This window comes from Phodopus roborovskii, unplaced genomic scaffold, assembly GCF_943737965.1.
Source record: "Phodopus roborovskii unplaced genomic scaffold, PHOROB, whole genome shotgun sequence".
Classification (NCBI taxonomy): Eukaryota; Metazoa; Chordata; class Mammalia; order Rodentia; family Cricetidae; genus Phodopus; species Phodopus roborovskii.
Window position 1 is genome coordinate 639,207 of NW_026126516.1, and position 12,394 is coordinate 651,600.

Here is a 12,394-nt window from a genome sequence, read left to right on the forward strand (position 1 = left end):
CACAGATTCGTGTGATGGCCCAAGGTTGACACCGCATGTTTTCCTCTGTCAACATCTTAGCCATGTTGGTTGGTCTGTTATGGCCATTGAGGTAGGATTTGCTTGTCCCTGCCTCCCTAGTGCTGGAATTACAGGCACATATTTCTCCCCCCCACCCCCACCCCATACACATCCCCAACCCACACACTTGCGGGACTTAGGCCCTCAAGCTAACTTCCCAGGGTCTAAAGCTCAATTTCATCCTGAAAGGTCCGAGGCATAAAACAAACTATCCCACACACGGTGCTGCCCCTCAGCATGCCACCAGCATCCCTCTCCCTGAGTCTAAAATTAACATCAGTGGTGAGCTCGCCGCTCTGCCGTTGGAGGGCAGCCCTGGCCAACACTATCAGAGGCCATAAGCTTAGCAGCAGGCCATTCCTGTCATCCTTCCTCCCGCCTCAGCCAACCCCATCCACCTGCTTGCTTAGAAGCAGGCTCGGGAAGGGCTGGCATGGCAGGGCTCAGCTTGTGTCCTGTGGTCTGTGGTGGAGCCTGACATGGTTGGCATACACCTCAGTTCCGGGCAGCATTCGCCTTCCCTCTCAGTCCATCCTGCGTTTTGTTTTGTATCCAGGGTTCCGTCTCTGGGAACATTCCAACCAAGGATTATATAAAGCCTCTGGAGATGGGTAATGGTGACCTGGTTTCTCCACAGGAGTGAAAGGTGACTCATGAGGGCTGCCAAGGAAGCTACTAGGCGGGGACTCCGGGGACAGCAGGGGTGGAGTTACTCTACACCGCCACCCTTCAGGGGGAGGCTGGAGTAGGTGGATAGATTCTAGTCTCAGAAGTTAGGAAGGTGTCCGAGCAGCCATGCTCTCTGCTGACTGTTCTGGAAGTGCCATTTTGAGCACATGTGACACGATGACCCTTCTTGCAGAGCGTATCCCACACATGGGTGATGCCACAGGGACCAACTGTGAGGACCCCAAGCTTTTATCAGCTGACCTCACTACCTCATTCAAACTGAAGCAGATGACTGAGACAAGAGGTGGTAAGTAGGTCTTCGGGGACGCTAGTAAAACCACTGTGCAGTGTACAGGCCTCCCACTACTGTCTCTATTCCATAACACGCACGATTTCAGAGCCTGGGTAGGAGCCGGTCTGCCAGCTCTGGGCTAGCCCTCGGATGCCAAACAAGGAAGAGGAGAGAAAGAGATCTAAGGGGCTGCCACACGGTGACCTGAAGTGCACTGGCTACAAAGGGTAATGATGAAGTGGGGGGCACCTTTCTAGCAACCAGGCCAGCCTGTGATTACCAGGAGTGAGCGGTGCCAGGAGATGAAGTGGGTAGCTTGCCACTCACGAGGGGCAGCCCGGGGTGAAGCATGAAGCTATAAATAACAAGGCAAAAGGAGGCTCTAGAAACAGAGCCTGGCCACAGCAACCAGCCCCAGGGGAGGGAACAGGCAGGAAACACATGGAGCTCTCAGAAGCCACGCTGCCCAGCTCCTGTCCACGGGAGAAGGTCTACGTGCACCCACGCTGGGACACACAACTGAGAACACCAGTATGCATGCTGCCCACTCTCCATCATGGAAGCTGCTTGTTGCCTTTATACATTTACTGAAGCTCCATACCTAGGCCTAGGACAATGCTATCGGACAGATAACGGCAGCTTCATCGTCCTGGCTCTGTAAGGATTCTCCCTTGAGGAGGCAAGGCATTGCCTCAAATCTCAAGGCAAGAAACAAGCAGTGTAAAGGAAAATAAGGATACAGTTGGAGTGGGCAAGAAGGAGCTGGCAGGAACAGTGGTGGACAGCTGGACAGACATCCCTCTCATTGTGTCCATTAGGAGATGGTAGATTTGGCAAATCCCTAACTATGGCAATGCTCCAATCTTTAGGGGCTCTGCAGCCTGCCCATCAACCATGCTACACTCGACCTTCAGACTAAGACCAGAGGTCAGATGGGAGGAGACTACGAAGCCAGTATCCCCATCCTCTCCTTGTTCTCACGTGCATTTGCTGCCCCTGCCTGTATCTCCTTCCATGACCTTCAATGACATCCTGGCTGGTGCCTGCCAGGTCCCTGGAGATCCTTCTTGGCCTGGACCGTCATGAAGGCTGTGGCTAGATTTCTCTCAAAATGTTAAAAGCTTTGAAAGAGGAAAAAGAAAATGGAAAAAAAAAAAAAAAAAAAAAAAAAGGCCTCTAAAATTATCCTGCAGAGCTGGGGAATGTAGCTCAGTCTGAAGTCCTTATTTCAATCTCATCTGGCTACACAGCAAGTTTGGAGCCAGCCTGGGTCACATGGAGCTCCATCAAAACGAACAAACAAACAAACAAACAAATAAAAATAAGATAAAAAAAATCTATACCTCTAACCCATGATCACTTTTAAAACCCAATCCAGCACTTTGACATAAATAGAACTGTGGATATTCCAGAGAGAGAACTACAGTTGCAGAGGGTCATTGGCCGAGCAAATGTTAAAAACAATCCTGCTAGCAATTCAGGAGAACCTGGCCTATATGGTCAAGAGACCAGGAATCAGAGACTTCCAGGTAAGGCACGAAGACTTGTGAGTGCTCGATCCACACACCCAGACTCCCCATTCTCCTTCTCAACCTAGGGACCAGCTCATCAGAAGTATATACACATAAGTTGATAAACATAGCGCAAAGTGGCTGGAAGCTGAGGAAGGGGCTTGACTCACAGACAGCTCTGATGAGATCACAGCTCCACCAAGATGGGACCTGATCATAAGGGCCTTTCCGGCCGGTGACCTCATTACAACCGGAGTCTGCAACTTTTCCTGAAATGCCATCTAAGAATGGATTTTAAGTATAGAAGTCTCTGAAACATAAAGCATCACTTAGAAGCCATATTCCTGGCTAACCAGGTTAACTGCTAGTTGCAGAACTATGGCTGTGCATCTGCTTAGCAGTGGAGTGGGCTGGCCAGAGGTGTGGGCAGCATCATAATCCAAATGCCAGGAAATGAGGTTAGCCAAGGGGAATGAGAGTTCTGCAGTTAGGGCAGGTAAGGGCAGCCCAGGAAGAGGGCCAGGTTGTCTGAGACTGCTTGATGGTATCTCTTGGATCTTTTAAACTACATACAAAGAAGAAAAGATGGTGTTAAATTTCCCACGCTATCAGGAAGGGTATGGCCAGGGTCCGAAATTCGTATCAGTCCACCATGCATGGTGGATCTAGGGACTGGTGTTTTCTTGTGGGAAATGTCTGTCACCAAAGTGGAAGAATTCTCCTCACTTAGAAGGCCACGGTATCTTCAGGACGCCAGAGCCCCAAACCAACAGGAAACCTAGTCACAGGCACAAGGTGGGTAGGTGGGTACTAGCACTTAGTAGTGTCACAGGGTGATCTGCCATGTCAAGTTACTTTCTGCACGTGTGACACACATGCCCTGTCAGTAAGACATGCGGATCCTAGTGTCTCGCCTCTCTCCTTAGTGTGGCTCTGGCTGGATGCGGGATGTAGGCAGAGGCACTGGCCTCAAGTTGTGAGGAGAGCACAGACATCTTCATTTTAGGTCAGCTATAAAGATGAGAAAAGGGAAGACGCCCACCAGGTAGTGGGCCAGAGTCCAGCTGAAGCAAAGGAAAGAGCTGTCAACTAATATGACATTGCTCAGTGAACCCTACGCCAGCCACACCAGCCTAGCTCTTCTCCCTGTGGCCACCTAGCACACAGGATAGAGATGATACAATGTAGTATTGTGGCTCCATTTTAAGGCTAAGTCACACGGGGGTAGGCCAAACTTTCCAGAACGCACCCTAATTTATTATCGAGGATCTAGACGGAAAATAACATCTACGGTTCTGTACTGCTTAGCTCCATTATGGGTAAGCTGGCCCAGGGAATGATGCCCACAGGAGAAAGACATCCAGCAGAAGTTGCTACAGGCTCTGCTTCTCATCTCCTCTTTCCTAACGATACCTTAAGAGCTCGCTTATCTTCTGTACTGGCTCACACGTATGCATGGCTGCCTGTGGACATGCATATGCACGTTAGCCACACACTCAGTTTTGAGAGTGATGCTCCAAGTGCAGGACTGTGTTAGCATTGGTTCTTCCTATGGCCTGGGACATAAATGAGAAGGTGAGGTTCACAAACTATGGTGCTGTACGCTATAGAAATATCTACTCACAACCTGCTTGTATCTCAGGGGGAGAATTCAAAAGCATCATGGCACTGGCGGCATCAATGTCAGGATCTGGAAAAATCAATCAATAAATAACATTATTTACAACGGGGCCGGTGTATGTGTCTTTCCCCCTGCAAGTTACAGCTTATGAATTTGAGAGAGAGAGAGAGAGAGAGAGAGAGAGAGAGAGAGAGAGAGAGAGAGAGAGAGAGAGAAACATCCAGGAACTAGGTAAGGGACCTCGGAGGTGACTTTCATACCATTTGGACTTTAAAGAAAAGTTATTCTAGACTGAGATTCAAGGAGGATGCTAGCATTATTATTATTATTATTATTATTACTAATAAAATCTAGAAGCATGGCTTCTTCTTGCTTTGTTAATGTTGGGATCTGCACTGTGGGTGTCCGATAAGCTGCTGGTCTAGGCGCCTCTCAGCATTCACCCTGGGGTGGAAAAGCAGGGGAGATGGTAACAATAGGAAGGTTAGCCTGGGATTTGTAACTGTTGGAAGGGGGGGGGGGGCTGGCACACCACAGCATCATCAGGAAGAGAACGCACTGAAGACAACTCAGTCAGATACAAGCAAGACATTTGGTCATTTCCATTTGTCAGCAGAATGGAAATCACATTTTATAAGGCTACGTGTGCTGGAGATGATGAAGGCATTAAAAAAAAAAAAAGCACATAAAAATACAGAAAAGAATTAAGAAAGTTCTGATGTCGAAGGCACAATGCTTACGTTCTTGTTTAATATTGCTTTTAATCTGCTCCCTCCCCAAATACTCATCACTTTATTGCTATAATTCTTAATAGGTTTCTGAATCCTTACCAATCCACCGGTTGACAGATGGCAGGTTATATAGAGACAGAGAAAAATATTATCCCTTTATAACTAAATTCATTTCCCTCTGAGAAACAGCAGCACCGCTGCTATGGAAATGAAGGTCACCATGGCAACGGTAAACAACCCCCAAGAATGGTCACTGAATAGGCTGAAAAGAACATCTGCCCCAGCCCAGCGTCCCAGCTGCCCTGGGGCGAAATTCGCTAATAGTGCAGTGATGCCTAGTGACAGAAGCTGCCGCCTGTCCCCTGTCCAAATAAATGAAGTGTGCAATTGAAGTCGACATCAAAATGCCTGCCCTTGCCGATTACTGCCTCCGTGTCCGCTAAGCCCAGTAACTAATGATTGGGGAGAGGGGGCCTCGCGCTTGTCAGTTTTTGTACAAATTACATACCAAAAAATTCAATTTACTACTAATGGCTCCATGGCACTTTATTTTGGGTATTATGCGAGAAAATTACTTTTTAAAAACTGTACAAAAAAGTACATTTTTCATACTTTATTTGTGCAATTTAATTCCAAGGGAGCATCGTGATGCATGCTGAAACCCCACAAGCGATTAATAATATGGATGATGCTGGCTTCGGAAGACAATGCCTCAAGAAAAAGAAAAAGGTAAAGAAACTTTGCCCTTTTCTACTTGCCTGCAGGAGGCCTATTACTTACACACCATAATGGAGTAAAAGTTTATTTTAATAAGCACACTGTACGAGTAACAGGTAAATTAGCTTCTTTGGCAACTCCTGGGGTGACATTGCTCAAACAGTCATTCCCTTCCCATGGACGCATGCTCAGTGAATCGCAGAACAGCTCCAAGGTCCACTCTGCTTACTACTGTCCCAGGAGTGATGTCCTTGGGTACCCAAGGGAAGCAAGAGACAAGCTCTGCAGCAGTCCCTCTTTGGAAAGAACTCTTTGCTTTCAAGGGAGGAGCTCAGATATGTGCTTTTTCTTTTTATGATACAAACCTTCACTTCCATCTTTGTGAAGCAACACGTGGCCTGAGTTGCCCTGGCTACATGGTCCCTATCTCCCCGATGAGGGCCCAGAGGTTAAGAGGGAAGCTCATACATGAAATCAGGAAATGAAAGTCCCATATTCTTCAGAACCACACTCCTTCTCAGGAGGAAGTCTGACAGCCACAGACAGGCTCAGCCTTAGTGAAAGAAGGACAAAAGATGGAGAGAAAGAGCCTGAAAAGCAAAGAGTAGCAACAACACGTGAAATCATGGGGAAACTAAACTTGAGGGTCTACCCAACATCTTCCCATGATGCCCCACCCCAGCCATACTAAGGCAAATCGATGTACCTAAGTATCAAGTACAGGATGCCGGCACACCCCAGCCTCCACTTCCCACTGAGCAGATGTACCACATCTGATGCCTCCACAGATGGAGATGCTGATGTAATCAGAGAACTCATGCTCTCCCCCCACCTCCCAGGAATTCTGGGTGAATGTAACAGGTAGACTCCCCATGATCTAACAGACCACAATGCCTGTAGCCTCAGTCTTCTTTCTGAAAGGACCTGATGCTTCTAAGTCCCGAATGAAGGCCAGGGCATGCGATTCTCGCCCCCAAGCCATCATCCAAACACAGTAACTACACCATGCTATGTGATCACGGACACTGGAATCCATGGTGTTGGTCCTTCTCCAGGTGGCTACCGTTGAGTGCCTCCTCCTTAAATGACTAACTATATGAATAGTTTGTAAGCAACATAATCATGATGGGTTTATACATTTGCACCCAAATTACAATGACCTCAATTAAGATGAACACAACAGAGAAAACCACTTCTTCCACCCCAACCCCAGAGTTCCAGGTATTAGACTGCAGGTACACAGGCATGTGTCCCGAGAAACCAGGAATTTGCTTTCTGCTCTTCAGCGGTGATGTCTGTTGTTGTGCATCCCTTACTGCTAGGGTACTGTTGAGTAGTATTCCACTGAATGGATAAACCGCCATTTGTTTATCTGTTCTCTTATACAGTGACATGTGACTTGTTCCTTGTTTTGTGAACCATAAGAAAAGCTACTATGAATGTTTGCATCTAACTTCTGGGACATGTTTTATTTATCCTTGAGTAATTATTGGTAGAAATGCTTAACACGGGACTGTTAAGCCATTCTTTATAGATATTGAACAAAGAATGAGCTTGAGTTGGCCCACATTTTGTCAGCACTCAAAACTGTTAGCCATTTAGTGTGTAATGGTGTTTCGGCGTGGTTTTAAGTTTGTGTTTTACTAATGACAAATCGTGTTGCGCCTTTCCATGTGTTAAAGGCTCCTTGTGCAACGTCTTTTGGGAAAATTTTTAAGTCTTTTACCCATTTTTAAATTGGGTTGTGCAACTTATTCAGATACATGGCACAATCCTCCGAGTCTTTGGTGATATGTATCCTTCAAAGTTCATAACTTACTCAGTTTTTCAAGTCTTTACTTTTTCTGAGATCTAATTTACTAATATGTTCTTTCACAGCTCAAAGTTGAAATATTTTGCTAAATGGCATCCTTTTTTGTTTTGTTTTTTGCTTTCATTCATTAGTTCATCAAGTATAATATTATCTGGGTCCAATACCCACACTCACAGGTTAATACAAATGGTAGCAACCAACTGCATCTCTTTTTTCATCTGTATGCTCTCTGTCAGAGACCCCGGGCATTGCACAAATTAACAGTATGAATACAATGCAGCCCCAGAGAACCCTTTGCTGGACACGTGTCTATGGAAAAGAATCCCGGGCTCTGCTACAATGCCTGCCACGGATTTCCTGTTCCAGTGTGACAGCCACACATCTTTAGGATCTCTCCAGGAAACTTCAGCTTTCATTCTTATCTAATAATGAATGGAAGGAACGCTCAGGCAGTATAAAACATACAAACCAGGTGGTTATGAATGAGAAATTAATGTCTTCCCCACAGACCCATTCCAAGACTCACATATGTGAAAGTATCTGGAAACTGTCTATGCAAAAGCAAGTATTTATGTATAGTCACAGAGATATACACTCATAGGTTTAGAGCACTGATTCTCAACCTGTGGGTCACAACACCTTTGGGGATTTAATCCCCTTTCACTGGGGATTCACATATCAGATACCCTGCATATCAGATATTTACATTACAATACATAACAGTAGTAAAATTAACAGTTATGAAGTAGCAATGAGATAATCTTATTGTTGGGGGGGAGGGTACCTACAACGAGAAGGTTGAGAACCATTGGTTTACAGTATTTCCCCTTGAGTTGTAGTTTTATGTGTGTGGTTTCAGTCTGAAAATAGTAAGTTGACCCCAACAGATTTTTTTTTTAAATTTATTTTTATTTTATTGGTGTTTTGCCTACATGTATGTATTTGTGAGAGTGTCAGATCCCCAGGAACTGGAATTATAGACAGCTGTGGACTGCCATGTGGGTGATGGGAATTGAACCCAGGTCCTCCACCAGTGCTCCTAACCTCTAAGCCATCCCTCCAGCCCCCCCTCAACAGATTATTTTAATATTTGTTATTGTGTCCATACACTAACCTAACTTATAATATACTTTTTCATAGGCAAGTTCCACTGCAAGTATTGGGTATGTGCACACACACAATGCATGTGTGTGTGAGTTGGAGATAGCTGTAGTTTCAGGCATTCGCTGAGGGTCTTGGAATGAATCTCCTGCTGAAAAGGGGCAACCAAAATACCTGTAAAATCGTTGGCTGCAGCTTAATTTCTTTTCACTTAATAATAGATCTCCGCAGCCTTTTGTTAACATAGGAAGTTTTTGCAACGACTATTTTGTGCAGAGAAAGCCATCTCACTATAATGACACTCCCTTCTCCTTAGCCGATGGCTTTGCAAGAAGGGAGATTGGAGCATCCGAGATGACAATGGAATCTGTCAGGAGCTAGAGCTCCGCCCCACAAATCCTGGGCCCCTGAACATGCTGCCTCTTACAGCCTGACTTCCCATTGCCCTCTTCCAGCATGCCTCCTTGTGCCTTTAACGATGCCTACTTCTACCCGGCCCCTCCTGTCCAACCTCTACTTCTCTGGGGATCAGCCTCACTGGTCCCCTTGGGTGACAGGCTGTCTTAATGAGTGCACTTAGAGCTTCATGGTTTTCCCCTCTGGTTTGCATTCAATAAAAGCAATCACCTGGAGCCCACTTTTTGATGGAAACATCCACTTGGGGTGAGCTGTAAACATTTCCAAGGACAGGGCAGCTATTTCGGGGCTTGGGGGGTCATTGTGCTTCTGAGGGACACCTGATTCCACAGGAAGAGAGCTAAGGAAAAAGAGGAGTGGCCTATGCAGAATTTTCCATGGGTTGTTGAAGGTGAGGCGAGGCGAGGGGCTTCCCATCATGGTTCAGTGCATTTTATCAGAAAAGACGATGGTATTTTGTTCAGGACTCATGAAGACCTCACTGGCGGGAATAACATTCCTGTTGTATCTGGAAAGCCACAGTGAGGCAGAGGGGTCCAGGAGAATAAAACGGCATGGCATTTTATTTTGAGATGAAGGACTTTCCCCAATAGCTACTGGCTCTGCATCCTGCTACAGGGAACTAAGCTGTTTACTACAGGTTAATTCAGTATGGCACGCAGCATGCTATCACTGGTGCCTAATAGAGTTCTGACCATCATCCATGCAGAGCCGATCTCAAACCCTGTATTGAAAGAATCCCTCCTTGATTACGCTTTGGCAACAGCCTTACTTCTCTGAACTGGTTCCCAGTGGCCCGTTTCAATTTTTATCTTTGATGTGGTTATCTTATCACATTGCCTCTTCTCTGGAGTACAGGGTGGCACAGCTTGTTTTCAAACCCTCTTTTCTTGAATGTACACACAAGCCGAATCATGCTAGTGAGAAAAACATGCGTCTAAGCTTCTGCCATCTATGACTCAGCTACTTGGATTAGGGTATCGTTGAATCTTGCTTTCCCAGCACGTGGAGAAGACTCCGTCTGGGAGTAGTGGAGGCTTTCCTCTGTGGGCAGAATGGGGAAAAGCACTGGATAGACGGAGGCAGGAGAATTACCAGGCTCAAGTCCCGGATCTGCTGCCAGTTAACACGGAACTTTCATGTTGCTGGGTCTGCCCTCCCTCATTTTAAAATGGCGTGGGTGACTGTAGGCATGAGAGGAGCCATAATCGGCGCCAGCTTCCACATTTTTCCAGCTTTCTGTGATGTCACTTGACATCTTTTTCCCTTTCTGATTCATGGTGACAAAATTATGGACTCCCAGGGACACCTCCCAGACGGGACATCTGCTCTAAAGCCTCTGGAGGCAGAGGACAGTCTTACCAAGGCTGGGAGAAGGCACCACTCCCTGCAAAGCTGTGGCCTCAGACAGAAGTGCCTGGGAAGACCATGTGTGTAAGCAACCTCAGAATACAAAGATCAATAGCAAGGCCTGGTTTAGTCCTCACTTTCAAAAAAAAAAGCAGCTCAGCGCTGACAGACCTAGCAAAACGACAACAGCAAAAACACTTCTCAAATGGGAAACTGGGGAATCGTGATCACTTCTTGAAACCATTTATCTTCCACATAGCCAATGTGTTTTCCTTTCCTGCTCCTCCTCATACCTCATGGTGATACAATATTATTTAACTGATCACAAGACTTAACACTTGTGGGGAAAAATGACACATATTGGATATAGGAGTGCAGGTACAGACAATCAGGTGTACACACTGACTTCCTCTGATGTTTCTTCCCACAAAGTGAGTGGGCTATGAGGGCTCTTCCTTGTTGTATCCTCAGCACCGAAGATGATACTTGGAACTTAACAATGTGGAGATAAGCGCATGCAGGATGAATGAATGAATGACTTCATCTTACCCACTGCTCAGAAGGAACTCAGCCCTCAGGTGGGAAGGGTACCTAGGTGCAAGGCTCTGGATGGACAGTGGAATCATGGCTCCTAGTGATAGGAACTCCAGTTTGTAAAAAACAGGCGGCACTGAATTACACATGCACAGGAAAGATAAAGACTCCTTGCAGCAGAAACGCAAAGCAAGAGGCTGTGAATGTGACTCCAGAAAACCCAGAGGAAGGTAGGTGAATGAAAACAAAGAAATAAAAGGAGGACGTGACCCTTCTAGGTATGGGTTGAGGAGAAGGCTTACTGTGGACCTAGGGAGAAAACAGGCAAAGGCATCTGGAAGAGTCCAGAGTGAACGTGACTGACAGGCCGAGCCAGGCCATGTGGGGAGAGAGAGGAGAGGAGAGGGGGACAGGAGAGGAGGAGAGGAAGACAGCAGAACCTGAGTGACTGTCAAGGTCAGAAAGGCTGGGCTGTATGCGAACACCTGGGAAAAGGCGAGCTCAGGCCCTGGACTATGGAGTTCAGGGTAGCGGTGGGGTATGCCAGCCAAGAGGACCTTTAGCAGGTAGGGACTGAGGGATGCTGGGAGACCATGAAGGCCAGTGTCAGCTTTGATATGTTAATATGAAGAAAAAAGGACTTGATCAACTCTTAGGACCAAGAAACAAGCAACAAAATGCTCAAGGACGTGGCACCTTTCCTGGGGACTTAGGCAAAGCCCTTCTAACTGAGTCTAACTGAGCCAGTGCTTCTCAACTGGGGGGCGATCCCTCCACCGCTCCCCCCACCCGCCGTCCTTGCTCAAGAACATATGGTGATGTCTGGAAACATTTCTGAATGACATGACTACTAGGTGCTTAACACTATGGTGTGCAGGATACAGCAGTATCCAATCCATAACAAGGAAGGGAGGAAGGGGGGGGTAGAGAGAGGGAGGCTGAGTTAACGTGTACAGGTGCTACAAGCTGAGAAAAGGAACGTCTGAACCATTGTCTTAAATAGAACACATCAAACCACAAAAAATTCACCTTGTTGGTGATCCCTGCCTTAGCAAAATCCCTGAGAGAGATAGGATATCTACATTTGCGGCTTTGAAATCCCTGAAGCTTTGGCTTCTGTTGCAATCAATCAAGGTATCTAAAACGGCTGCAAGTGATCCGGCCCAGAGCAGAAGGGGGTCGGCATCGGCACTTCCTCTCCCCCCCCCCCCACTGAAGACAGGAGCCCACAGTGGGGAGCACGGGGAAGAGATAGGCAGAAGCAGGAACTGAAGGATTCTCATCAGAGACATGGGGTAGGGAAAGCAGGATTGCACGCTCTGGGGCAACACAGAGCCTCCCACAAAGGCCGATGCCAGGGTGTGACTTCCAACATTGTCATCTGACAGGGGATGGACAGAGAGCGCAGCAGGAACACATCAACAGAAAGGACTCAGGCCTCTAGCTCCAGCGCTGGATACTTTAGACCCCTCAGGCATCCTGGCATGTTATAATCCTGCCACTTGGGAACAAAAAGCAAGGGCATTGTCCAAGAGTTTGAGGCCAGCATGATCTACATAGAAAACTCCAGGCCAGCCA

General features: G+C 46.8%; 1 protein-coding gene across 7 annotated transcripts in view; it reads right to left on the reverse strand.

The window, feature by feature from the left end:
- Positions 1-12,394, reverse strand: part of Foxn3 (forkhead box N3) — a 355,035-nt gene that overhangs the window by 20,752 nt on the left and 321,889 nt on the right. For 5 of the 7 annotated variants that reach the window (XM_051196447.1, XM_051196445.1, XM_051196443.1 and 2 more), the window contains one exon: positions 4,157-4,222. The exons of 1 other annotated variant lie outside the window; for it this stretch is intronic. In XM_051196447.1, coding sequence (XP_051052404.1) covers positions 4,157-4,222 — 66 coding nt within the window. The remainder of the gene's footprint in view (positions 1-4,156; positions 4,223-12,394) is intronic. One more of the 7 variants, XM_051196448.1, reaches the window with a different exon arrangement.